This window comes from Neoarius graeffei, chromosome 16 (genome assembly GCF_027579695.1).
Source record: "Neoarius graeffei isolate fNeoGra1 chromosome 16, fNeoGra1.pri, whole genome shotgun sequence".
Taxonomy (NCBI): domain Eukaryota; kingdom Metazoa; phylum Chordata; class Actinopteri; order Siluriformes; family Ariidae; genus Neoarius; species Neoarius graeffei.
In genome coordinates this window covers 3,382,067-3,409,647 of record NC_083584.1, presented here as the reverse complement: position 1 = coordinate 3,409,647, position 27,581 = coordinate 3,382,067, and the positions used below count along the sequence as shown (strand labels likewise).

Below are 27,581 nucleotides of genomic sequence, written 5' to 3'. Positions count from 1 at the left end.
CACGTGGACAAGCCAGAAGGCTATTGGAAAAATGTTTTGTGGACGGATGAGACCAAAATAGAACTTTTTGGTTTAAATGAGAAGCGTTATGTTTGGAGAAAGGAAAACACTGCATTCCAGCATAAGAACCTTATCCCATCTGTGAAACATGGTGGTGGTAGTATCATGGTTTGGGCCTGTTTTGCTGCATCTGGGCCAGGACGGCTTGCCATCATTGATGGAACAATGAATTCTGAATTATACCAGCAAATTCTAAAGGAAAATGTCAGGACATCTGTCCATGAACTGAATCTCAAGAGAAGGTGGGTCATGCAGCAAGACAACGACCCTAAGCACACAAGTCGTTCTACCAAAGAATGGTTAAAGAAGAATAAAGTGAATGTTTTGGAATGGCCAAGTCAAAGTCCTGACCTTAATCCAATGGAAATGTTGTGGAAGGACCTGAAGCGAGCAGTTCATGTGAGGAAACCCACCAACATCCCAGAGTTGAAGCTGTTCTGTACGGAGGAACGGGCTAAAATTCCTCCAAGCCGGTGTGCAGGACTGATCAACAGTTACCGCAAACGTTTAGTTGCAGTTATTGCTGCACAAGGGGGTCACACCAGATACTGAAAGCAAAGGGTCACATACTTTTGCCACTCACAGATATGTAATATTGGATCATTTTCCTCAATAAATAAATGACCAAGTATAATATTATTGTCTCATTTGTTTAACTGGGTTCTCTTTATCTACTTTTAGGACTTGTGTGAAAATCTGATGATGTTTTAGGTCATATTTATGCAGAAATATAGAAAATTCTAAAGGGTTCACAAACTTTCAAGCACCACTGTAGCTGCTGTAACGTCAGTGAGAACAGGAAGTAGCTCATTCCACAAAATTTAATGTAACTATAAATGGATAAAAAGTAAAACATTCCTGTGGTGTGAGAGGAATAAAACACTCAGGGTTGTGCTGTTAGAGGAAATTAATCAGCTTCAGGCTGTAACAGTGACTCTGCTTCATCACACCACCCTGTTGTTGATAATTTTCCAACCCCCCCCCCCCACACACACACAGTGTGTTACTCTTTCTGAAGCCTGTAACTACTGGGTTTATAAAGTGAATAAGAGCAGCAGCTGAGAGACTCAGCAGAGCTTCACTTCCTCTTTACACACTCAGTCTTCATGACTTTATTTATACATCTGCACTGATGTGTGGTTTCACTGAAACTCACCCTGTGTGTGTGTGTGTGTGTGTGTGTGTGTGAGGAAACTCCTGACCTTCTCACCGGTGTCTCGTGAACAGCTGCTGGAATCTCTGAGGTTTGTTTCGGTTTATTTGAATCAGATTCTTCATTTTCTGTTTCAGAAGAATTTAATTCCATATAAAGGTTGGATTAAATACTGGTTTAATAAATATGAGATATTTCTATAGAGGGATGATTATTATATCATTCCTGCACAGTTCAGTTTCCAGTTCGACTGTTTATTAATGTTATGGATGGTTTTGTTTTCTCCTCACCTCGACTTTATTCTTATTTAACTCAGTGTTTTGTAGAAGTGAAGAGTTTCACCTCAAATTTGATCATTTTTGTGTACAAACCTCAGTGTCACAACAAACTTCAATCGAAATCAGTAATCCACTGTTTTACTGTATTTTTATTAAAGCCACGAATTATTTCTAGTTATCTAGTAAATAAATAGATAGTAAAAACATTATTTTTGAATGAATTAATGAATGAGTTCTAATTACAACTATAAACAAACAAACAAATAATGTGGCAGAAAACCAGGAGGATTTTTCAAAAACCTACATTTATAGCTGAGATTTTTATTTAGTAAATAAGATTTTAATTCCTAAAACCAAATTTAATATTTATTTTTTGAAATTTAGTTCATTCCAGTATATTTATTTTAATAACATGTATTTATGTAATTATTAATATTATTAAATATAATTATTACTTAATAAATGTTAATTAATTTAATCGCATCAATACGTAATAAAAATACTTTCAGTAATTTGATTAAGTTCCAACCTCCCCTCGTGACTTGGTCTAACCAGCCAATCAGCACACAGGAGGAGGTCGTGTGAATCTAGCCATCCAATCATAGCTCGGGGGGCGGGGGTTGTCGGTATGAGAGAGGAAAATAAGGCGGAACTAGCGCGCGGAGGCTAACAGTCGGACAAAACAATGGCTTTATTAGGCTAATTCCGGTGAGTATGTTGTTTGTTTAAAGTGTTTTACGTGTTATAGGCAAACTTTCTGAGCGCGTTTAGGAATAAATGAGTTTCGTGCTGGTTGATGAACAGTATAAAGTCGGTTCGGGCGGGTTTGTTCCTCTCAGCCTGCCTGTGTGTTCGGAGCTTCGGCTCGAGCCGGCGCGCGCAGCCTCTCATTCTGACGTCACTGGTACCGGAAGTGGTAATGCGGTTCTGTGACCCGTGTCGCTGACGGTTCCGCGGTTTGTTTCGGTTCCGCGCTGTTCACGCTGCTGCTCGGCTCAGTGCGGCGTCACTCGGCTCATCAGCCGAGTCTGAAGGGCTGCAGAGAAAGCCCGGCACTGACTCGGGCAAAGTGCACTAGATAGGGTGCAGGAAGTGGAGTTTGTGCCCTCAGTAGGGAGCAGCCGGAAGTCTGGGATGTTTTTCAGAATTTCGACACCATCATGTGAACCACACGTGCTGAGGTTCTATTCCCTCTGATCGCTGAGGGAGTTTCTTCAGAATGTGTTTATTTATGCAAATGAGGCTCCATTAAAGCTCGTTAATTATGCATATTCATATTTTTAAAATACTTGAAATGAAAAGTGGTGGATTTTATGAATGAGTGAGTGATAATTCACGTGACTTTGTTCCAGTCGTGTCGCGAGTGACGTCACGGCGTGCAGTTGGCCTGCAGTGACGTCATACCGCGTGTGGCAGTGTGGAGGAGGTCTGAGTGAAGTCGGCTCTGGAGCACTCTAGTGTTTATTAGCATCTAAAAAAAGAACCCTTTATTCGTCACCTGCACACTTCAAGCACAGCAAGATTCATCCTCTGCATGTAACCCATCTGAAGCAGTGAACACACACACACACACACCCAGAGCAGTGGGCAGCCACGCCAGAGCGCCCGGGGAGCAGTCAGGGGTTCGGTACCTCACTCAAGGGCACCTCAGCCCAAGGCCGCCCCACGTCAACCTAACTGCATGTCTTTGGACTGTGGGGGAAACCGGAGCACCTGGAGGAAACCCACGCGGACACGGGGAGAACATGCAAACTCCGCACAGAAAGGCCCTCGCCAGCCATGGGGCTCGAACCCGGAACCTTCTTGCTGTGAGGCGACAGTGTGAACCATTACACCACCGTGTGTGTGGTTTTTGATTCTCATCATGTGCTGTCTGTTATTTCCCCTTTAAACACACTGTTTGATCACAGACTGTTTTTAAAGATTTATTACTGTATTGTCTCATGTTGTACTTCCTGTGTGTGTGTGTGAGAGAGAGAGATCAGGAGACTTGCCTCATGTTGTTAAAGGTTTATAAAGCCTGCAGTCAGGTTGCCAGGTCTGTGTTTTTCCTGTGATTGAGTTGTTAGTGATGTTTTCTCTCGTTACACTGAACCTCTTCGTGGTTTACACTCCCATCAGTGAATGAGGTTTAATTTAATGTAAATAACCAGTTACCTGTTACTCGTGCACATGAAGTGAACTCATGCTGGTTTGGTTTGAGTCCCCGCTCTTCTTTTTATCCTGTTGATTTGATTGTTTGGCTCGAGTCAGTTCTTTTGTTTTCATTTGTTTTGGATTCTTTTGGAAACTTCCAGTACGGTCTGAGTCATTTCTGTTTCTTACCTCTGAGTCATTGTTTGGTTTTTCACTATCAGGGTTTCTGGGTCGTCTCTATCACAGCGACAACTAGAGGGAACAGGAAGGAGGCAGAACAGAACTGAGGTCATGTGATAAATGAGGCAGAGGTGACAGGATGTGGAAGCGGAAGTGATCAAATCCCAGGACTCTGACTGTAACTGTTCATTTTCATCAGCACTGATTTAGACTTGTTTTCATGCCTCTGCCACCGTGCGTGCGTCCATCCCGAAACCTTGTGAACACGATATCTCAAAGGCTAATAAAAGGAATTTCACCAAACTTTCACCATTTGTGCGCTTTGGGACAAACATGAACTGATTAGATTTTGAGGTTAAAAGGTCACACGTCAAGATTACTGTGAGGTCAAATGTCCGTCCCCAAACTTTGTGAACACCATATCTCAAAGACTAATGAAAGGAATTTCACCAAACTTTCACTATTTGTGCACTTTGGGACCAAGATGAAATGATTAGATTTTGAGATCAAAAGGTCTAAGGTCAAGGTCACTGTGAGGTCAAATGTCTGTCCGAAAACCTTGTGAACACAATATCTCCAAGGCTAATGAAAGGAATTTCACCAAACTTTCACTATTTGTGCATTTGGGGACGAACATGAACTGATTAGATTTTGAGGTTAAAAGGTCACAGGTCAAGATTACTGTGAGGTCAAATGTCCATCCCCAAATCACAACTTAATAAGGCGTGTAGTCTACCGGGCGGAGGCGTTGGCATCGAGTTCTATCTAGTTTCATGTATGATACAGGACTCTCCACACGAATGTGTGTGTGTGTGTGTGTGTGTTTGGGAACAAAGAGCACTTGAAGAGACAAGTGTACCATGTGACTGATTTACTGAAACAGTGTGTGAACAGTGTTAAAGCTTTGAGCGCAGCTCCTTCCATCACCGCAACATCAACAACCAACAAAATAAATCCTCAACCAAACCTTTAATAATATTTACCAGTTTCCCCAGTGACGTCTGCACTGAGGTACAGAAAGGCAGAATTTAAACCAGTTGATTTGGTTCCGTTTCTCTGCAGCAGCTCTGCGGGGTTTTTAACTGTAAATGAAGACGATGGGGGAAGCACTGTTCACTGCTAAGTTAAGAGTGGGATTAAGATCAGTTTTGGGGTGGGGTTAAGGGAAGAGCAGATTTAGGGTGGGGGTAAGAGTGGGTTTGTGGGTGGGGCTAAGTGCTAGGTTACATTTTGTACCATTTCTAAAGGTTTAGTTTGGTGATGAGTTTCATTGTGTCACTCTGATTGTATAGGATATTTAAATTTTTTCCCCAGAATTCCTTGTGGTGTTGTTGCCGTGGTGAGGAATGCCGAGCGGTGTGGAGTACGGAGAGTTGGGGGAGAGTCTGCCTGCCATCTCCTCTCTCAACGCCTCATACTCACAAGTAACCACGCCCCCAAGGAGCACATTTATTATTCTTCATCATCATGGTGTAGCATTTCATCACCATTCATAAGATTATCATAACACTTACATTAATGTGTAACAGTATGAATTTAATAAATAAAAATAAACATTAAAAATAAATAAACAAGAAGTAAATGTGTGTAATAACACTGCTGATCCATAACCACACTCCCTGTTATATCATCGCTATACTGTATAACGCTGTGTGTGTGTGTGTGTGTGTGTCGGAGCAGGCGTCTCTGTCAGCTCACTCGAGTCGTTACCTCCCTCTGCCCCCCACTGAGAGGAGAAACATCTCGGACGTCCGCCGCACCTTCTGCCTCTTCGTGACCTTTGATCTCCTCTTCGTGTCTCTGCTCTGGATCATCGAGCTGAATGTGAGAGTTTTATAGCGATGTGGAAATAATTTCACAATGACTGACTGATTTACTCACATGCGTTCAGCCTGCTGTGTGTTTGTTCATAAGCGCTACCGTGTGTGTGTGTGTGTGTGTGTGTGTGTGTGTAGATTCATAAGAGTATCTGGCTGAATCTGGAGAGGGAAGTCGTTGACTACAATTTCAGATCCTCCTTCTTTGATATCTTTGTAAGTAAATTTATAGAAACTGTTTATTTTTTGTATTTTAATAAATAAACCCTGAAAGTGTTTCTGAAGCCGTAGTGCTGATATCGCTGGAGTGACTCCCGAAGGATGACTGACTGATCTAAAGCTCGTGAGTGTGGACCCGCCCGTTTTTCCCTGCAGTGTGTTGGCGCTCTGGGCTTCGAGCCTACAGGGTTACAGCTGAGATCCTGTGAAACTCATCTCCCTCTGTCCCAAATACAGACCACAGCTCAGCGTGTCCCACTGAATGACTGACAGGTGTTAACTAATCCCCTGGAAGCTCCGCCCCTTTCCCCTCTCTCAGCCTGACTTTCCTGCGCTGATGCGGCGTCCTCGCCGTCTCTCGCGCAGCGTGGAGAATGGTTTGAGTTCACTGTGAAATGAAGTCCATCAGTCACACGTGTGAGAGACGATATACAGCGAGTCGGTCGTTATAGTGAAATAAACCCCTGCAGCGTGAAGCAGTGTGATGCTGAGGGGCGGAGAATCAGCCTCGAAAGGTGTCGCTATGGCAACCGTCTCACTGTACATCACACTCAGTACATGGCGGATTACTACACAAATCAATCATTTGACGCAAAATATTGTTTTAAAAAAACTAGTTAATTGCTCACACGGGGAAAAAAATGGTTAGATTCTACAGTTGGAACTGTGTCCATGGCAACGTAAACTCTATCCGTTTTAAGATGACTCACTCAGCGTTTATAACTTGTGTTAAACTGAACATTAAAATTAACATTATTAAAATCTTCCATGAGTGGCACGGTGGTGTAGTGGTTAGCGCTGTCGCCTCACAGCAAGAAGGTCCTGGGTTCGAGCCCCGTGGCCGGCGAGGGCCTTTCTGTGCGGAGTTTGCATGTTCTCCCCGTGTCCGCGTGGGTTTCCTCCGGGTGCTCCGGTTTCCCCCACAGTCCAAAGACATGCAGGTTAGGTTAACTGGTGACTCTAAATTGAGCGTAGGTGTGAATGTGAGTGTGAATGGTTGTCTGTGTCTATGTGTCAGCCCTGTGATGACCTGGCGACTTGTCCAGGGTGTACCCCGCCTTTCGCCTGTAGTCAGCTGGGATAGGATCCAGCTCGCCTGCGACCCTGTAGAAGGATAAAGCGGCTACAGATAATGAGATGAGATGAAAATCTTCCATGGTGTTTTCTGATAGAGTAACAGTGATAATTTGATTGTTAAAGCAACAAAACTGATCAGACTTCTTCCTGTAGATTGATGTGATCGAGTCTGAAGGACTGCATCTACTGATCAGAACTGTTTCCATAGTGACGGAATGTAGAATGCTGTAATTGACCAATCAGAATTGAGTAATCAGCAAAGCTGTATAATAAGTGCAGATAACCTGAGGGACGTCACTCAGTGATGATCACAGAGGCAGGAAAGTCTCTAAAAAAAATCCAGACTGAACACGATGACAAGAAAGTACCAGGTCCATCATGCGTCCCAGTGCTGGTTACAGCGTCTGCGGTCCGGTATCAAATCATGGAATTGATGAAGGACGTGAAGACGAGTGATGTGTAAAAGAACATCGTGGGAAACATCCAGCTTTTACCTCTGCTCTGTTTCACTCACCTCACTCTGAGCACTTTAATTACAACCCCGATTCCAAAAAAGTTGGGACAAAGTACAAATTGTAAATAAAAACGGAATGCAATAATTTACAAATCTCAAAAACTGATATTGTATTCACAATAGAACATAGACAACATATCAAATGTCGAAAGTGAGACATTTTGAAATTTCATGCCAAATATTGGCTCATTTGAAATTTCATGACAGCAACACATCTCAAAAAAGTTGGGACAGGGGCAATAAGAGGCTGGAAAAGTTAAAGGTACAAAAAAGGAACAGCTGGAGGACCAAATTGCAACTCATTAGGTCAATTGGCAATAGGTCATTAACATGACTGGGTATAAAAAGAGCATCTTGGAGTGGCAGCGGCTCTCAGAAGTAAAGATGGGAAGAGGATCACCAATCCCCCTAATTCTGCGCCGACAAATAGTGGAGCAATATCAGAAAGGAGTTCGACAGTGTAAAATTGCAAAGAGTTTGAACATATCATCATCTACAGTGCATAATATCATCAAAAGATTCAGAGAATCTGGAAGAATCTCTGTGCGTAAGGGTCAAGGCCGGAAAACCATACTGGGTGCCCGTGATCTTCGGGCCCTTAGACGGCACTGCATCACATACAGGCATGCTTCTGTATTGGAAATCACAAAATGGGCTCAGGAATATTTCCAGAGAACATTATCTGTGAACACAATTCACCGTGCCATCCGCCGTTGCCAGCTAAAACTCTATAGTTCAAAGAAGAAGCCGTATCTAAACACGATCCAGAAGCGCAGACGTCTTCTCTGGGCCAAGGCTCATTTAAAATGGACTGTGGCAAAGTGGAAAACTGTTCTGTGGTCAGACGAATCAAAATTTGAAGTTCTTTATGGAAATCAGGGACGCCGTGTCATTCGGACTAAAGAGGAGAAGGACGACCCGAGTTGTTATCAGCGCTCAGTTCAGAAGCCTGCATCTCTGATGGTATGGGGTTGCATTAGTGTGTGTGGCATGGGCAGCTTACACATCTGGAAAGACCCCATCAATGCTGAAAGGTATATCCAGGTTCTAGAGCAACATATGCTCCCATCCAGACGACGTCTCTTTCAGGGAAGACCTTGCATTTTCCAACACGACAATGCCAAACCACATACTGCATCAATTACAGCATCATGGCTGCGTAGAAGAAGGGTCCGGGTACTGAACTGGCCAGCCTGCAGTCCAGATCTTTCACCCATAGAAAACATTTGGCGCATCATAAAACGGAAGATACGACAAAAAAGACCTAAGACAGTTGAGCAACTAGAATCCTACATTAGACAAGAATGGGTTAACATTCCTCTCCCTAAACTTGAGCAACTTGTCTCCTCAGTCCCCAGACGTTTACAGACTGTTGTAAAGAGAAAAGGGGATGTCTCACAGTGGGAAACATGGCCTTGTCCCAACTTTGAGATGTGTTGTTGTCATGAAATTTAAAATCACCTAATTTTTCTCTTTAAATGATACATTTTCTCAGTTTAAACATTTGATATGTCATCTATGTTCTATTCTGAATAAAATATGGAATTTTGAAACTTCCACATCATTGCATTCCGTTTTTATTTACAATTTGTACTTTGTCCCAATTTTTTGGAATCGGGGTTTGTACACTAATAAAACACGTGTGTGTGTGTGTGTGTGTGTGTGTGTGTGTGTGTGTGTTTCAGCTGTTGGCAGTCTTCAGGTTTTTGTGTTTACAGATTGCATACGCTGCTTTCAAACTGAGACATTGGTGGGTCATCGCGGTAAGAGAGAGAGACACACACACACACACACACACAGTTATATAATATATATATACTAATAATAGTGCATGTGTGTTGATGTTTGGTCTCTCTGTAGATCACGACTCTGGTGACGAGCGCCTTCCTTATTACCAAAGTCATCATTTCAGATGTGAGTGGGGTTTAAACATTCAGTCACAGTCAGGGGTTCCAGCTGTTTTTATACAGTAAACCATAATACTGATCAGATCTCTTTCTCTCTCTCTCTCTCTCTCTCTCTCTCTCTGTAGTTATTTACAGAGAATGCGTTCGGGTATGTTCTCCCCATCACCTCCTTCATTATTGCCTGGCTGGAAACCTGGTTCCTCGACTTCAAGGTGCTCACTCAGGAGGCGGAGGATGAGAGAGGTGAGACAGACAGACAGACAGACAGGTTATAGTACTGTTAGACCTGTGCTGGGAACAGAATCCTCTTATTTGGGTGACTGTGTATAAAATAACCCTGGTGAAGGTTAAACCGGGGTCGGGGTAACCGGGGTAACTGCTGTGGTGGGTCCCCCCCCCCTTTGTTTTTCCTTTAATTGCTTTCCCACCTGTTCGCTAATAATCACTGCACAGACAGCTGCAGGCAGCGATTTAAGGGGTCCAAGCATTTTTATCCCCGCCCCTTAGTGATGGAGGAAGACAGGAAGCCTGAGGGCCCGTCGGGTTTGTCCCCAGGGTAGAGCGCCATGCTGTTGCTGAGGGACGTGACCTCACTTCCTGTTTCAGTAGTTGAGAATGAAGTTGAGGTTTGTTAACGGTAGGGTGTATTGGTAAACGCATGTGACGACAAGTTTGGTGTTGATGCATCAAAGTGTTGCTGAGAAATCTGTTCACTTCATGGCCCACGGACACGCTGAGAGAGGGGAGGGGAAGTGGGCGTGTCTCAGTGCTCGCAGTAGTGAAGTGCTCACTCTTGACTGCACACTCGCTTCACCATGCACAGGCCTCAGTACTAGACTCTACAGTCTGTGTGTGTAAAATAATGTGGTGTTCAGTGTGTGTGTGTGTGTGTGTGTGTGTAATTATAATATTTTCTCAACAAACCACCCAAACTCCTCCTGTTTTCGACTGCTGCGTGACTAACAGCAGGTTAACGCTGTGTGTGCGAAGTGAGAGTAACAGTGCGTGTGTGATGAGAGTAACGCTTGTGGTGTGTGTGTGTGTGTGTGAGGAGAGTAACGCTCGCTGTGTGTGTGTGAGAGAGTGAGAGTAACTTTGTGTGTGTGTGTGATAGTAACGCTCGCTGTGTGTGTGATAGTAACGCTCGCTGTGTGTGTGATAGTAACGCTCGCTGTGTGTGTGTGAGAGACGGTGAGAGTAATGCTTGCTGTGTGTGAGAGAGAGAGAGAGAGAGAGAGTAACTGGTGTGTGTGATAGTAACGCTCGCTCTGTGTGTGTGTGTGATGAGAGTAGTGTGTGTGTGTGTGTGTGTGTGTGTGTGAGAGAGAGAGAGTAACGGCGGGGTGTGTTCACTCTGTAAGGGTTAGACACGTCAGCCACTCGCTCCGCCCCTCTGAAGAAGAACACCACCCTGAAGGCTGATATCCACTTAAACAGCTTCCATCCTGTGTCCAGAAGCTCCTCCATCACCACCGACGATCGCCTCATCTAGAAAACTAACTAACGCTTCACCTAACTAACTACTGCGCTAGGTCTCACAGCGCCCCCTACCTGTCATCCTCTCACTCGCACATGTAGGCATGTGCCCTTCATCGACTTTATATACATCACTGTACTACACTCTGTGTTGGAGCGACAGACAGACAGTCAGAGAGACAGACAGGCAGGCAGTGGGGCAGAGATAAACAGTGAGAGTCAGGCCCTGTCCACACGGCAACGGATTCAGGTGAATCCGATACAATTGTTTATCGTTTTGGCCTGGCGTCCACACGGCACCGGCGTTTTGGGTGCCCCAAAACAAAATCTTTTGAGAACGGGTTCCAGAGTGGAAAGATCTGGCAACGGCGCCGTTGCGAAGTTGTCTGGATGAGTAGAACGGATTTGTTTACGATGACGTCACAACCACATGACTGTGAGTGCTTCACGCCGGGTAGAAGTGTAACGAACTCAATGCAAGTTGTCAACAAATCCTATAACTTGGTTCATGAAACGCGCTTACAAAATATTTTCACTGTGAATATTTATTGTGTAATGCTGCAAAGTGAGAGAGAGAGAGAGAGAGAGAATAGCCCTTAGGGCAGAGTCAATCCCGCCAGCAAAAATAGAGAAAAAAGGAGCGATCTCACCTCTTCAGATGTTGGTTTAAGTCCTACAATCCATTCCTCAAAAAGGGCGTAGAAGAACAAATTAATCCATCAATGTGTAGCATTCAATTTATTCCGGACCATTAAAGACGCCGCCTTCCGTGTAGAATCATACGTCATCCTCGCCGCCATATTGGATGGGTCAAAGCGGAGAATAAAGATGCCTCATTCATGTGCTGCGTTTAACTGTACCAACAGGTTTACCGTCCAAACGAGATCACATGGGATTACCTTTCACAGGTGAGACTGGAAAAATACTTTTCATTGTATTTGGTCATTATAATGTAATTTTACAAACAGATTTTCCTGACTTTGTGGCTAATATGAAGTCTCGCGCATAATAGTTTATGCGCATGCGTCCTTACTTCTATTGTTCTGGTGTCTCCGAAGGGACCGTCTTACAGCGCCCCTAGAGGTGTGGCATGTGTATTGCATCGTTTTCAGCAAGCGTTGCGTTGCCATATGGACCTGATATTTTACTGATTGTTGCCCATGTGGACACGATATTTTTTTAATAACATCTCGTTGTCGTGTGGATGTAGCCTCAGACTGAGACAATGAGAGGGTCAGACAGACAGACAGACGGTGAGTGAGAGAGACAGTTCGATGTATATGGTTATGTCCTGCTCGGTGATTAACCGTGAAACTCTCGGCACATGTATACGTGTGAAAATGTAAAAATAGTCTGAGTGACTCGATCCAGACTAATTTCCATAACCACCTCATTAATATTCATTAATGAAAGGGTGTGGCCGGCGTCCAGCGTCACCGTTTGTGATGTCATCAGATGGCGAATCTCCAGTGAGGAAAGAGAGAGAAGACTCTCAAAGACACAATTAATATATAACACACTGGATTAACTTTATTTTTCCTGGAATGTTTATATAAAATGTTATGTAATGAGTGAACAGTGATGATCCATGATTAATGTAGTAATTAACATAGCGGTGTTAATCCACTCCTCTACAGTCTGAGCGCTGTGATGGACCTGTTAATTATATGTTAATAAATATATCCTTATAAACTGATAAAATATTAATCTTTTTTAATTAAATATTTTGTGTGTGTGTGTGCGCTTCAGTTTAGTATGGATGACTTTATAATTGTCTTTATAATGTAATAAAACGTTTCCATCATGAGGAGTGTGTTTGGTGTTTATTGTGTGTTGGGGTGTGTTTACATTCGGACTCTAAATGCACAGTTGTGTGACTTGTGATGCAGATCTGATTTTTCGTCCCGTCTGTTTACATGTACGCAATATTTACATTAGTAATGTAATGTTTACCTCATTGTTTACATCCATAATATTTGCCGTGTTTAGGTATGTAATGTTGCTGTAACAGTATCAGCTCTGTGTCAGGAAAAACAGTGTTGGAGATCAGATTTCACGCGTATTCTCAGAGGATTCATGTGTGATGATGATGAAGAATCCTCAGTGTCTGAGTAATTTTGTTCAGTCGCTCCACCTGAATAAGCAGCGCTGAGGGTTCAGTACTGAGACCGATCTATCGTCTGAGCTCCGTGAGCTCCAGTCACACTGAAGGAACAGAGACGTGCTGGTGTGTGTTCTCGTCCTCATAAACGTGTAGAATGTGTGAGTTGGTGATTAAATCTTGTCTGAGGAATCGATTTCTGAGTGAAACTCGACATCACTGAAAATCTGACAGCAGAGTTCAGAGTAATTCGATGCTGTTGCATCATCAGCTCGAAGCCGGTTGAGTTGAGGCCCGTGCCTAATATTTGTTTTGATATAATGTGGATTTCCTGATGAAGCTCAGTGTTTGATCCTGATGTCTCCACGTCGGAGACGACTGCGTCCTGAGGCGGCAGCGTGTCCGTACAGCGTGTCCGTACAGCCAGGTCTGGTCAACGCAATACCTCAAGAACGCCTTGAGGGAATTTCTTCAAATTTGGTAGAACCATTGAATGGGCAGCAAAGATGAACGGAGTAGAATTTGGTGTTCAAAGGTCAAAGTTCACTGTGAGCTCATGTTCTGGGGAACACAATATACACCACGAGGGAATCTGAAACTGAACTGATTCACTGAGGCGTAAAACCACGGATCAGTGATACGTCGTCTTTATAAAGACTAGTGTGTGTGCGCGCACGCTATGAGTGTCCAGCCCACGCCTCGCTCGGCGCTGATGACACAGAGGAGGCTTTGATTATCATCACGTCACTGGGATGCAGAAACAAGTGACTAAACTGAGAACAGAGAAACGTAGGAGTCATGAAACAGAGGGTGCATTGATGTGTGTGTACACACACACACACACACACAACCCAAGTGATGGATGTACGAATTTATTTATTTATTTATTTATTTATCTTTTTTTTGTTTTGTTTTGTCTTTATCGGTCATGCCTGCACTTTAGTTGTTTGTTTATATCACATATTTAATGTCCTACTTTGTGTGTTTTATTGCACATATTAACCCTTTTAATGTTACAGTCCGCTGCATGAACCCAGTATCATGAGTGACAAATGTAAACCTTTGTGATTTACATTTCATTACATTTAATTCTTTTTTTTTTTTTAAATCGTTGTTTCTCTGTGTGTGTGGAGCAGCATACCTGGCAGCGGTGAATGCAGCGTGCGAGAGCGGCCGCCTGATTTACCCCAGAGCCCTCTCAGAGGGACAGTTTTACTCCCCACCAGAGTCACTCGCAGGTATGACATCACTTCCTGTCTTAGCTAATGAACTTCCTGCTGGAGACACAGCGGATTACAGTCTTAAAATCGCAGCAGGTTTTTCCCTAAAAGTGTTTCATCTCCGAGTGAGCTCCAGGTACACCCTCTTCAGGGCAGTGGACCCGTTAACCTGAGCACCACAACAACGACACTTTTCTGTAGCTTTATAAAAACTCAGGGTCGTTGGGTAAATTATGATTCATATATAGAAATGTGTGAGAAAAATATTTTAAGAACAAAGAAGACAGAAAAAAGTGAGAAACAGGACAGAAAATGATGAGCAGTAAGGCGGTAAGAAGAAGAACAGATACAGAAAAAAAAATCAGACAGACGAGGAGGACGGCGGGATCTGTGACGATAAAGAAAAGTTTAAGTTTTGTTTTTAAATGTAGAGATATGAGGATGAAAGAAGGAATGAACAGATTGAATATAAAATAGACATTAAAATTGTTCTTTTTGTATGAATTTAAAAATAATTTTTTGATATTATTATTATTATTAAGGATAATGTGTGAATATTTAATACATTAATGTGTTAAAATAAAATTATAATAACTGGACTATAAAGCAGTTATAATATTGTAGTTATGAACTTAAAGGAACAGCCCACCGTATTTCCATAATGAAATATGCTCTTATCTGAATTGAGACGAGCTGCTCCGTACCTCTCCGAGCTTTGTGCGACCTCCCAGTCAGTCAGACGCAGTCAGACGCGCTGTCACTCCTGTTAGCAATGTAGCTAGGCTCAGCATGGCCAATGGTATTTTTTGGGGTTGTAGTTAGATGCGACCAAACTCTTCCGCGTTTTTCCTGTTTACATAGGTTTATACCTGTATGAGCAGTGATATGAAACAAGTTCAGTTACACAAATTGAAACGTGGCGATTTTCTATGCTATGGAAAGTGCGCACTATAATGATAGGCGTACTAACACCTTCTGCGCGCTTCGGCAGCGCACTGATATCTGAGCTCCGTATCGATGCGCTGCCGAAGCGCGCAGAAGGTGTTAGTACGCCTCTCATTATAGTGCGCACTTTCCATAGCATAGAAAATCGCCACGTTTCAATTTGTGTAACTGAACTTGTTTCATATCACTGGTCATATAAACCTATGTAAACAGGAAAAACACGGAAGAGTTTGGTCGCATCTAACTACAGCCCCAAAAAATACCATTGGCCATGCTGAGCCTAGCTACATTGCTAACAGGAGTGACAGCGCGTCTGACTGAGTCTGACTGACTGGGAGGTCGCGCAAAGCTCGGAGAGGTACGGAGCAGCTCGTCTCAATTCAGGTAAGAGCATATTTCATTATGGAAGTACGGTGGGCTGTTCCTTTAAGTTCATAACCACAATATTTATTTTATAACTAAATAGTTACTATAATTTGGAATTTTTAGTGATTTCAACATTTTTGTTCAGTGTAATTTTAATATTCTTACTGGAGAGGAATTGTGTGTGTGTGTGTGTGTGTGTGTGTGTGTGTGTGTGTCAGGTTCTGATGATGATCTTGATGAAGAAGGTCTCGGTAGAAGAGCAGTGACTGCACAGGTGTCTCATATAATCAGCTCTCTACAGTATACATGATATTTATATTTCTTTCTGTTCTTCCACACATCCATATCACTCATGTTTAATCTCAGAATGAGCTCTTATAGTTGCTGAGTGATTCTAGATTTTATAGTACGAATAATTTTATTATAAGGGTGGGAATTTGTTTTATTATCAGTAACATGGTTTCTGTTTGCTGTGAATCAAATGAGTCAAAGCTCAGAGTTCAGTTCAGTTAAATGAGTTGAATCAGTGAATCATCAGATGTACAATTCCTCTGTTAAATAAAGCTGACTGGACTGTGTGTGTGTGTGTGTGTGTGTGTCTCAGGAGAGGGAGTTTGTGCGACAGGGCCGGGAGGCGATGGCGATAGTGGAGCAGATCCTCACACAGGAGGAGAACTGGAAATTCGAGAAGAATAATGTGAGTGGTGTTACTCTCAGTTCACAACAATAATTATTATTGTTCTCATTATTATTATTATTATTATTATTATTATTATTATTATTATTATTGGACACATTAAACATATTTTCAGAGTTTGTAAATGTTTTGATTTGAGTGAAAGATAATTTGGAGAATAGAAGAGTTTTAATATCCAACAGTACACACACATCATATAGTAATGATGGGACTCTCTCTGTGTGTGTGTGTGTGTGTGTGTGTGTGTGTGTGTGTGTGTGTGTGTGTAGAGTATGGGTGACTGCGTGTACACACTGGAAATTCCTTTTCATGGAAAAACCTTCATTCTAAAGGTACCACACTGCTGAGGCTTCTCATCATACTTCAGTCACAATAATTTGATAATTATATTTGTTTTTATTTTGTGATTGCTTATGTGTGTGTGTGTGTGTGTGTGTGTGTGTGTGTGTGTGTAGGCGTTACTGCAGTGTTCAGCTGAGTTGGTGTATCAGGAAGTGATTCTGCAGCCAGAGAAGATGGTGCAGTGGAACAGAACGATCTCAGCGTGTCAGGTTCACACCCAGACCACCACACTGTTCACTAACGTTCACACACTGTTTTTATATTTATAATATTCTCTCCCTGTAGATATTACAGAGGGTTGATGATAACACGAGTGTGTCATATGATGTGTCCTCGGGAGCAGCAGGAGTCGTGTCTCCCAGGTACGTACACACACGCTTTCTCTGTGTCTGAGTCAGTTACAGGATGTAGCCACAAGAGAGTGCTGACCCTGTGTCTGAAGTCCAGGATTAATCCAATCTTTCTTTTCTATCTTGTACTTTTTCAGGGATTTTGTGAACGTACGCAGAGTGGAGAGGAAACGAGATCGCTACGTATCTGCTGGAATGTCGACTGTTCACGCTTCCAAACCCCCTCACCCTCGCTACGTCCGGTAATCGCATTACTCGCAGCTCTAAACCCCCCTCACCCTTGCTACGTCCGGTAATCGCATTACTCGCAGCTCTAAACCCCCCTCACCCTCGCTGCGTCCGGTAATCGCATTACTCGCAGCTCTAAACCCCCCTCACCCTCGCTGCGTCCGGTAATCGCATTACTCGCAGCTCTAAACCCCCCTCACCCTCGCTGCGTCCGGTAATCGCATTACTCGCAGCTCTAAACCCCCCTCACCCTCGCTGCGTCCGGTAATCGCATTACTCGCAGCTCTAAACCCCCCTCACCCTCGCTGCGTCCGGTAATCGCATTACTCGCAGCTCTAAACCCCCCTCACCCTCGCTGCGTCCGGTAATCGCATTACTCGCAGCTCTAAACCCCCCTCACCCTCGCTGCGTCCGGTAATCGCATTACTCGCAGCTCTAAACCCCCCTCACCCTCGCTGCGTCCGGTAATCGCATTACTCGCAGCTCTAAACCCCCCTCACCCTCGCTGCGTCCGGTAATCGCATTACTCGCAGCTCTAAACCCCCCTCACCCTCGCTGCGTCCGGTAATCGCATTACTCGCAGCTCTAAACCCCCCTCACCCTCGCTGCGTCCGGTAATCGCATTACTCGCAGCTCTAAACCCCCCTCACCCTCGCTGCGTCCGGTAATCGCATTACTCGCAGCTCTAAACCCCCCTCACCCTCGCTGCGTCCGGTAATCGCATTAATCGCAGCTCTAAACCCCCCTCACCCTCGCTGCGTCCGGTAATCGCATTACTCGCAGCTCTAAACCCCCCTCACCCTCGCTGCGTCCGGTAATCGCATTAATCGCAGCTCTAAACCCCCCTCACCCTCGCTACGTCCGGTAATCGCATTAATCGCAGCTCTAAACCCCCTCACCCTGGCTGCGTCCGGTAATCGCATTACTCGCAGCTCTAAACCCCCGCTCCCCCTCGCTGCGTCCGGTAATCGCATTACTCGCAGCTCTAAACCCCCGCTCCCCCTCGCTGCGTCCGGTAATCGCATTACTCGCAGCTCTAAACCCCCGCTCCCCCTCGCTGCGTCCGGTAATCGCATTACTCGCAGCTCTAAACCCCCCTCACCTTCGCTGCGTCCGGTAATCGCATTACTCGCAGCTCTAAACCCCCCTCACCCTCGCTGCGTCCGGTAATCGCATTACTCGCAGCTCTAAACCCCCCTCACCCTCGCTGCGTCCGGTAATCGCATTACTCGCAGCTCTAAACCCCCCTCACCCTCGCTGCGTCCGGTAATCGCATTACTCGCAGCTCTAAACCCCCCTCACCCTCGCTGCGTCCGGTAATCGCATTACTCGCAGCTCTAAACCCCCCTCACCCTCGCTGCGTCCGGTAATCGCATTACTCGCAGCTCTAAACCCCCGCTCCCCCTCGCTGCGTCCGGTAATCGCATTACTCGCAGCTCTAAACCCCCCTCACCCTCGCTACGTCCGGTAATCGCATTACTCGCAGCTCTAAACCCCCCTCACCCTCGCTGCGTCCGGTAATCGCATTACTCGCAGCTCTAAACCCCCCTCACCCTCGCTGCGTCCGGTAATCGCATTACTCGCAGCTCTAAACCCCCCTCACCCTCGCTGCGTCCGGTAATCGCATTACTCGCAGCTCTAAACCCCCCTCACCCTCGCTGCGTCCGGTAATCGCATTACTCGCAGCTCTAAACCCCCCTCACCCTCGCTGCGTCCGGTAATCGCATTACTCGCAGCTCTAAACCCCCCTCACCCTCGCTACGTCCGGTAATCGCATTACTCGCAGCTCTAAACCCCCCTCACCCTCGCTGCGTCCGGTAATCGCATTACTCGCAGCTCTAAACCCCCTCACCCTCGCTGCGTCCGGTAATCGCATTACTCGCAGCTCTAAACCCCCCTCACCCTCGCTGCGTCCGGTAATCGCATTACTCGCAGCTCTAAACCCCCCTCACCCTCGCTGCGTCCGGTAATCGCATTACTCGCAGCTCTAAACCCCCGCTCCCCCTCGCTGCGTCCGGTAATCGCATTACTCGCAGCTCTAAACCCCCCTCACCTTCGCTGCGTCCGGTAATCGCATTACTCGCAGCTCTAAACCCCCCTCACCCTCGCTGCGTCCGGTAATCGCATTACTTGCAGCTCTAAACCCCCCTCACCCTCGCTGCGTCCGGTAATCGCATTACTCGCAGCTCTAAACCCCCCTCACCCTCGCTGCGTCCGGTAATCGCATTACTCGCAGCTCTAAACCCCCCTCACCCTCCCTGCGTCCGGTAATCGCATTACTCGCAGCTCTAAACCCCCCTCACCCTCGCTGCGTCCGGTAATCGCATTACTCGCAGCTCTAAACCCCCCTCACCCTCGCTGCGTCCGGTAATCGCATTACTCGCAGCTCTAAACCCCCCTCACCCTCGCTGCGTCCGGTAATCGCATTACTCGCAGCTCTAAACCCCCCTCACCCTCGCTGCGTCCGGTAATCGCATTACTCGCAGCTCTAAACCCCCCTCACCCTCGCTGCGTCCGGTAATCGCATTACTCGCAGCTCTAAACCCCCCTCACCCTCGCTGCGTCCGGTAATCGCATTACTCGCAGCTCTAAACCCCCCTCACCCTCGCTGCGTCCGGTAATCGCATTACTCGCAGCTCTAAACCCCCCTCACCCTCGCTGCGTCCGGTAATCGCATTACTCGCAGCTCTAAACCCCCCTCACCCTCGCTGCGTCCGGTAATCGCATTACTCGCAGCTCTAAACCCCCCTCACCCTCGCTGCGTCCGGTAATCGCATTACTCGCAGCTCTAAACCCCCCTCACCCTCGCTGCGTCCGGTAATCGCATTACTCGCAGCTCTAAACCCCCCTCACCCTCGCTGCGTCCGGTAATCGCATTACTCGCAGCTCTAAACCCCCCTCACCCTCGCTGCGTCCGGTAATCGCATTACTCGCAGCTCTAAACCCCCCTCACCCTCGCTGCGTCCGGTAATCGCATTACTCGCAGCTCTAAACCCCCCTCACCCTCGCTGCGTCCGGTAATCGCATTACTCGCAGCTCTAAACCCCCCTCACCCTCGCTGCGTCCGGTAATCGCATTACTCGCAGCTCTAAACCCCCCTCACCCTCGCTGCGTCCGGTAATCGCATTACTCGCAGCTCTAAACCCCCCTCACCCTCGCTGCGTCCGGTAATCGCATTACTCGCAGCTCTAAACCCCCCTCACCCTCGCTGCGTCCGGTAATCGCATTACTCGCAGCTCTAAACCCCCCTCACCCTCGCTGCGTCCGGTAATCGCATTACTCGCAGCTCTAAACCCCCCTCACCCTCGCTGCGTCCGGTAATCGCATTACTCGCAGCTCTAAACCCCCCTCACCCTCGCTGCGTCCGGTAATCGCATTACTCGCAGCTCTAAACCCCCCTCACCCTCGCTGCGTCCGGTAATCGCATTACTCGCAGCTCTAAACCCCCCTCACCCTCGCTGCGTCCGGTAATCGCATTACTCGCAGCTCTAAACCCCCCTCACCCTCGCTGCGTCCGGTAATCGCATTACTCGCAGCTCTAAACCCCCCTCACCCTCGCTGCGTCCGGTAATCGCATTACTCGCAGCTCTAAACCCCCCTCACCCTCGCTGCGTCCGGTAATCGCATTACTCGCAGCTCTAAACCCCCCTCACCCTCGCTGCGTCCGGTAATCGCATTACTCGCAGCTCTAAACCCCCCTCACCCTCGCTGCGTCCGGTAATCGCATTACTCGCAGCTCTAAACCCCCCTCACCCTCGCTGCGTCCGGTAATCGCATTACTCGCAGCTCTAAACCCCCCTCACCTTCGCTGCGTCCGGTAATCGCATTACTCGCAGCTCTAAACCCCCCTCACCCTCGCTGCGTCCGGTAATCGCATTACTCGCAGCTCTAAACCCCCCTCACCCTCGCTGCGTCCGGTAATCGCATTACTCGCAGCTCTAAACCCCCCTCACCCTCGCTGCGTCCGGTAATCGCATTACTCGCAGCTCTAAACCCCCCTCACCCTCGCTGCGTCCGGTAATCGCATTACTCGCAGCTCTAAACCCCCCTCACCCTCGCTGCGTCCGGTAATCGCATTACTCGCAGCTCTAAACCCCCCTCACCCTCGCTGCGTCCGGTAATCGCATTACTCGCAGCTCTAAACCCCCCTCACCCTCGCTGCGTCCGGTAATCGCATTACTCGCAGCTCTAAACCCCCCTCACCCTCGCTGCGTCCGGTAATCGCATTACTCGCAGCTCTAAACCCCCCTCACCCTCGCTGCGTCCGGTAATCGCATTACTCGCAGCTCTAAACCCCCCTCACCCTCGCTGCGTCCGGTAATCGCATTACTCGCAGCTCTAAACCCCCCTCACCCTCGCTGCGTCCGGTAATCGCATTACTCGCAGCTCTAAACCCCCCTCACCCTCGCTGCGTCCGGTAATCGCATTACTCGCAGCTCTAAACCCCCCTCACCCTCGCTGCGTCCGGTAATCGCATTACTCGCAGCTCTAAACCCCCCTCACCCTCGCTGCGTCCGGTAATCGCATTACTCGCAGCTCTAAACCCCCCTCACCCTCGCTGCGTCCGGTAATCGCATTACTCGCAGCTCTAAACCCCCCTCACCCTCGCTGCGTCCGGTAATCGCATTACTCGCAGCTCTAAACCCCCCTCACCCTCGCTGCGTCCGGTAATCGCATTACTCGCAGCTCTAAACCCCCCTCACCCTCGCTGCGTCCGGTAATCGCATTACTCGCAGCTCTAAACCCCCCTCACCCTCGCTGCGTCCGGTAATCGCATTACTCGCAGCTCTAAACCCCCCTCACCCTCGCTGCGTCCGGTAATCGCATTACTCGCAGCTCTAAACCCCCCTCACCCTCGCTGCGTCCGGTAATCGCATTACTCGCAGCTCTAAACCCCCCTCACCCTCGCTGCGTCCGGTAATCGCATTACTCGCAGCTCTAAACCCCCCTCACCCTCGCTGCGTCCGGTAATCGCATTACTCGCAGCTCTAAACCCCCCTCACCCTCGCTGCGTCCGGTAATCGCATTACTCGCAGCTCTAAACCCCCCTCACCCTCGCTGCGTCCGGTAATCGCATTACTCGCAGCTCTAAACCCCCCTCACCCTCGCTGCGTCCGGTAATCGCATTACTCGCAGCTCTAAACCCCCCTCACCCTCGCTGCGTCCGGTAATCGCATTACTCGCAGCTCTAAACCCCCCTCACCCTCGCTGCGTCCGGTAATCGCATTACTCGCAGCTCTAAACCCCCCTCACCCTCGCTGCGTCCGGTAATCGCATTACTCGCAGCTCTAAACCCCCCTCACCCTCGCTGCGTCCGGTAATCGCATTACTCGCAGCTCTAAACCCCCCTCACCCTCGCTGCGTCCGGTAATCGCATTACTCGCAGCTCTAAACCCCCGCTCCCCCTCGCTGCGTCCGGTAATCGCATTACTCGCAGCTCTAAACCCCCCTCACCCTCGCTGCGTCCGGTAATCGCATTACTCGCAGCTCTAAACCCCCCTCACCCTCGCTGCGTCCGGTAATCGCATTAATCGCAGCTCTAAACCCCCTCACCCTGGCTGCGTCCGGTAATCGCATTACTCGCAGCTCTAAACCCCCCTCACCCTCGCTGCGTCCGGTAATCGCATTACTCGCAGCTCTAAACCCCCCTCACCCTCGCTGCGTCCGGTAATCGCATTAATCGCAGCTCTAAACCCCCCTCACCCTCGCTGCGTCCGGTAATCGCATTACTCGCAGCTCTAAACCCCCCTCACCCTCGCTGCGTCCGGTAATCGCATTACTCGCAGCTCTAAACCCCCCTCACCCTCGCTGCGTCCGGTAATCGCATTAATCGCAGCTCTAAACCCCCTCACCCTGGCTGCGTCCGGTAATCGCATTACTCGCAGCTCTAAACCCCCCTCACCCTCGCTGCGTCCGGTAATCGCATTAATCGCAGCTCTAAACCCCCCTCACCCTCGCTGCGTCCGGTAATCGCATTACTCGCAGCTCTAAACCCCCCTCACCCTCGCTGCGTCCGGTAATCGCATTACTCGCAGCTCTAAACCCCCCTCACCCTCGCTGCGTCCGGTAATCGCATTACTCGCAGCTCTAAACCCCCCTCACCCTCGCTGCGTCCGGTAATCGCATTACTCGCAGCTCTAAACCCCCCTCACCCTCGCTGCGTCCGGTAATCGCATTACTCGCAGCTCTAAACCCCCCTCACCCTCGCTGCGTCCGGTAATCGCATTACTCGCAGCTCTAAACCCCCCTCACCCTCGCTGCGTCCGGTAATCGCATTACTCGCAGCTCTAAACCCCCCTCACCCTCGCTGCGTCCGGTAATCGCATTACTCGCAGCTCTAAACCCCCCTCACCCTCGCTGCGTCCGGTAATCGCATTACTCGCAGCTCTAAACCCCCCTCACCCTCGCTGCGTCCGGTAATCGCATTAATCGCAGCTCTAAACCCCCTCACCCTGGCTGCGTCCGGTAATCGCATTACTCGCAGCTCTAAACCCCCCTCACCCTCGCTGCGTCCGGTAATCGCATTAATCGCAGCTCTAAACCCCCCTCACCCTCGCTGCGTCCGGTAATCGCATTACTCGCAGCTCTAAACCCCCCTCACCCTCGCTGCGTCCGGTAATCGCATTACTCGCAGCTCTAAACCCCCCTCACCCTCGCTGCGTCCGGTAATCGCATTACTCGCAGCTCTAAACCCCCCTCACCCTCGCTGCGTCCGGTAATCGCATTAATCGCAGCTCTAAACCCCCTCACCCTGGCTGCGTCCGGTAATCGCATTACTCGCAGCTCTAAACCCCCCTCACCCTCGCTGCGTCCGGTAATCGCATTAATCGCAGCTCTAAACCCCCCTCACCCTCGCTGCGTCCGGTAATCGCATTACTCGCAGCTCTAAACCCCCCTCACCCTCGCTGCGTCCGGTAATCGCATTACTCGCAGCTCTAAACCCCCCTCACCCTCGCTGCGTCCGGTAATCGCATTACTCGCAGCTCTAAACCCCCCTCACCCTCGCTGCGTCCGGTAATCGCATTACTCGCAGCTCTAAACCCCCCTCACCCTCGCTGCGTCCGGTAATCGCATTACTCGCAGCTCTAAACCCCCCTCACCCTCGCTGCGTCCGGTAATCGCATTACTCGCAGCTCTAAACCCCCCTCACCCTCGCTGCGTCCGGTAATCGCATTACTCGCAGCTCTAAACCCCCCTCACCCTCGCTGCGTCCGGTAATCGCATTACTCGCAGCTCTAAACCCCCCTCACCCTCGCTGCGTCCGGTAATCGCATTAATCGCAGCTCTAAACCCCCTCACCCTGGCTGCGTCCGGTAATCGCATTACTCGCAGCTCTAAACCCCCCTCACCCTCGCTGCGTCCGGTAATCGCATTACTCGCAGCTCTAAACCCCCCTCACCCTCGCTGCGTCCGGTAATCGCATTAATCGCAGCTCTAAACCCCCCTCACCCTCGCTGCGTCCGGTAATCGCATTACTCGCAGCTCTAAACCCCCCTCACCCTCGCTGCGTCCGGTAATCGCATTACTCGCAGCTCTAAACCCCCCTCACCCTCGCTGCGTCCGGTAATCGCATTACTCGCAGCTCTAAACCCCCCTCACCCTCGCTGCGTCCGGTAATCGCATTAATCGCAGCTCTAAACCCCCCTCACCCTCGCTGCGTCCGGTAATCGCATTACTCGCAGCTCTAAACCCCCCTCACCCTCGCTGCGTCCGGTAATCGCATTAATCGCAGCTCTAAACCCCCTCACCCTGGCTGCGTCCGGTAATCGCATTACTCGCAGCTCTAAACCCCCCTCACCCTCGCTGCGTCCGGTAATCGCATTACTCGCAGCTCTAAACCCCCCTCACCCTCGCTGCGTCCGGTAATCGCATTAATCGCAGCTCTAAACCCCCCTCACCCTCGCTGCGTCCGGTAATCGCATTACTCGCAGCTCTAAACCCCCCTCACCCTCGCTGCGTCCGGTAATCGCATTACTCGCAGCTCTAAACCCCCCTCACCCTCGCTGCGTCCGGTAATTGGAGTCTGTGTTTGTGTGTGTGTGTGTGTGTGTGTGTGTGTTCTAGAGGTGAAAATGGCCCCGGTGGGTTCGTGGTGTTGAAGTCCAGCTCTAATCCCTCAGTCTGTACCTTCATCTGGGTTCTGAACACAGACCTCAAGGTTCATTTCCCTTTTTGTGTTCTAACATTTATTCACTCTTAATTAACTTCATTTGTTTGTTAATTAAACTTCTTTAAAAGGTAACGCGCGCACTTTGTGTGTTTCTCTGTCTCAGGGTCGACTCCCTCGTTATCTGATCCATCAGTCTCTGTCTGCCACCATGTTTGAGTTCATGTCTCACCTCCGTCAGCGCATCGCTATTTTCCACTGAACTGGGAGGTGTGGCCATGACGGGATATGCCCTGCCCATTCTGTGTGAGGAAGATGTGCTGCTCCCCTCAGGCTGGGAGGGGGAAACACACACGCACGCGCACAGATTTTAATGAAGGTAAAAACTGTGAAGACTGCATATGAGCATGAAGTAATGTTTTTCTTCATCCTATTTTCTTAAATCCTATTCCTGCTGTGTGTGTGTGTGTGTGTGTGTGCTGTGAGAAACTTATGGTTACTGCATGCACACAGGGAGAGTCCCAATTAACAGTGCTGCAAGAAAGACCATGTCTATTATTATTATTATTATGATTATGATGTAGTCTTCAGGAGACAGCTTTTTAAAAATAATTACCTAGTAATTATGGAAACAACAATCACGTAATGCCTGTTAAAGAATTTTTCCCCGCTCAGGATAAAGTTAACTCTGTAGTTACAGGGGAAAATTTATTAATTGATTTATATTTAACGTTTCATCTTCATGTTTTTTTGTCAATTTTTTTAAAATTGCAATAATTTTTAATAGTAATAAAAGTGCATAGTCTCTGTATGTCCATATATAATTATACTTTTTAATTTTTTTTTGTTGCTTATTTTTATGTATTTTTCTTATTGATGCGTTTGTCTTTAATTCAGTTGTAAATGAGTGTAATGTACTGATGCTAAATTATTTCAAAGTTATCAAAGTTTATATTCAGTCATGTGCCTGTAATTCAGTTATCTTGTAATTTCTTTTTTTAATTTTTATTATTTTTTTTAAATTTGTATACGGTTTAAACGGCATCCTGACCTCGCCTCGTCCTCATTGACTGACTGAAACGTGCACTTTATATCCTCTTTTTGTAATAAACTGCTTGTGGAATATACTGGAGAATGAGAAAAGCGTAATCCTCAGTAAAATATGTGTAACAGGCCACACCCCCTGAGGCGAACGCTACAGGACTGCCTCCTCCCAGGATGCGGGGTGAGAACTGGCGGGAGATGAACAGTGCCTTATCTGAGTTCGATGTTTTAATTAGATGATTAGAGGAGCTGATTATCGTTAAAGTTCCAGCTCAGATCAATGAAAACATCTAAAGATATAAAAAGCGCATCAACAAGATCGGATTCCGTTCCATCAGTCATCAAACCCTGATAAACACACGGAGTCCCTCACTCCAGAGGAACATGATTCAGTGTGTGCTGATTGGCTGAGAGCAGCAGGGAGGATCAGGATCAGGAGGGACCTCTGCGTTCGCTCTGCTGTTTCAGTTCGTCATCAGTCATGAGCGCTTCTCAGAATTTATTCTCCTTGTGTTTGATGATGAACGCAGTGGCTGTTTATCACACAGGAATGAAGCAGGACTCGGATCCACTTCAGCACTGACACTGTGCCACTGAGTGAAACGGCAGATTGGTGTTCGATAGCAGATCAAAATAAAAGCCGTTCTTGCTGTAAAATTCCTCGACACTAGAAACTGAACCGTTGATGTGTTTCCTCACAGGACTGTTATATACATGATGTAGAATCCTGCACTCTGTGGGGGGTTGGTGGTGTTTACTGTGTATATTTTGTGCCTTTTCATGCTGAAATCTCTCTCTCTCTCACACACACAGCACAATTATAGTTTTTTTCCTTTAATGTTTACCCACATCACTCATTTTATTTTTTTTTTAATTTAAACTCGGGGTTTGCTTGTTTATAGTGTAGTTTACTGTGTACTTATAGACAGTATATGATGAAACCAAATGCTGAACAACTGTAATATCGGAGAAATTAATTTTTTTTTTTCCAAATTAAATGAAGAAGCACTTGGACTGAACTGTACTGCTAAAGAAATTAACATAGTAAAAACTCTCCCAGTTTGTTGTCTCTGTGTGAGTGCTGATGAATAAAAACCATTCTGAATGAAACTGGTCTATGAGTTAAGGGGTTAGCATTTAGGGGTAAAGGTTAGGGGTTGAGGTTAAATGTCTTAGGCAAGGGTCGGAGGTGAAACGGAGAATATCAACTTTATTGTCTAGAAGATCGACCCAAAAAATGAATTCAATCTTCTTAGTGTCTAATTTGCACCCTACAATTGAATAAAACGGTTAAAATATATTGTTTTGCCCAATTTCTGAAGGTTTCTTTACATCTCACTTATGCGCACTTTCACCGCCAGGGG

At 47.4% G+C, this 27,581-nt stretch overlaps 1 protein-coding gene across 6 annotated transcripts; it reads left to right on the top strand.

The window, feature by feature from the left end:
* Window positions 1-1,218: 1,218 nt before the first annotated feature.
* stard3 (StAR related lipid transfer domain containing 3) lies at window positions 1,219-27,327 on the top strand. 6 transcript variants are annotated; one of them, XM_060942326.1, is made up of 17 exons: window positions 2,137-2,199; window positions 2,844-3,299; window positions 5,122-5,231; window positions 5,488-5,631; window positions 5,763-5,840; window positions 9,120-9,197; window positions 9,295-9,348; window positions 9,467-9,584; window positions 14,055-14,156; window positions 15,668-15,723; window positions 16,054-16,146; window positions 16,416-16,478; window positions 16,602-16,697; window positions 16,774-16,850; window positions 16,976-17,080; window positions 25,131-25,224; window positions 25,340-27,327. In XM_060942326.1, exons 3-17 carry the CDS (start codon window positions 5,154-5,156, stop codon window positions 25,433-25,435), a joined length of 1,332 nt encoding a protein of 443 aa, XP_060798309.1. In that variant the 5' UTR covers window positions 2,137-2,199; window positions 2,844-3,299; window positions 5,122-5,153; the 3' UTR covers window positions 25,436-27,327. The 6 variants fall into 6 exon arrangements, with proteins under 6 accessions (XP_060798310.1, XP_060798308.1, XP_060798309.1 ...); XM_060942324.1 differs by having other exon boundaries at window positions 2,844-3,330; XM_060942327.1 differs by lacking the exons at window positions 2,137-2,199; window positions 2,844-3,299 and adding an exon at window positions 1,219-1,304.
* Window positions 27,328-27,581: the final 254 nt, after the last annotated feature.

Excerpts from the sequence above, each read along its gene's own strand:
- stard3 (XM_060942327.1), top strand. The coding sequence starts at position 5,154 with ATGCCGAGCGGTGTGGAGTACGGAGAGTTGGGGGAGAGTCTGCCTGCC. Across the intron at positions 14,157-15,667 it reads CCCACCAGAGTCACTCGCAG|GTTCTGATGATGATCTTGAT; the intron begins GTATGACATCAC and ends TGTGTGTGTCAG. Across the intron at positions 16,147-16,415 it reads GGAAATTCGAGAAGAATAAT|AGTATGGGTGACTGCGTGTA; the intron begins GTGAGTGGTGTT and ends GTGTGTGTGTAG.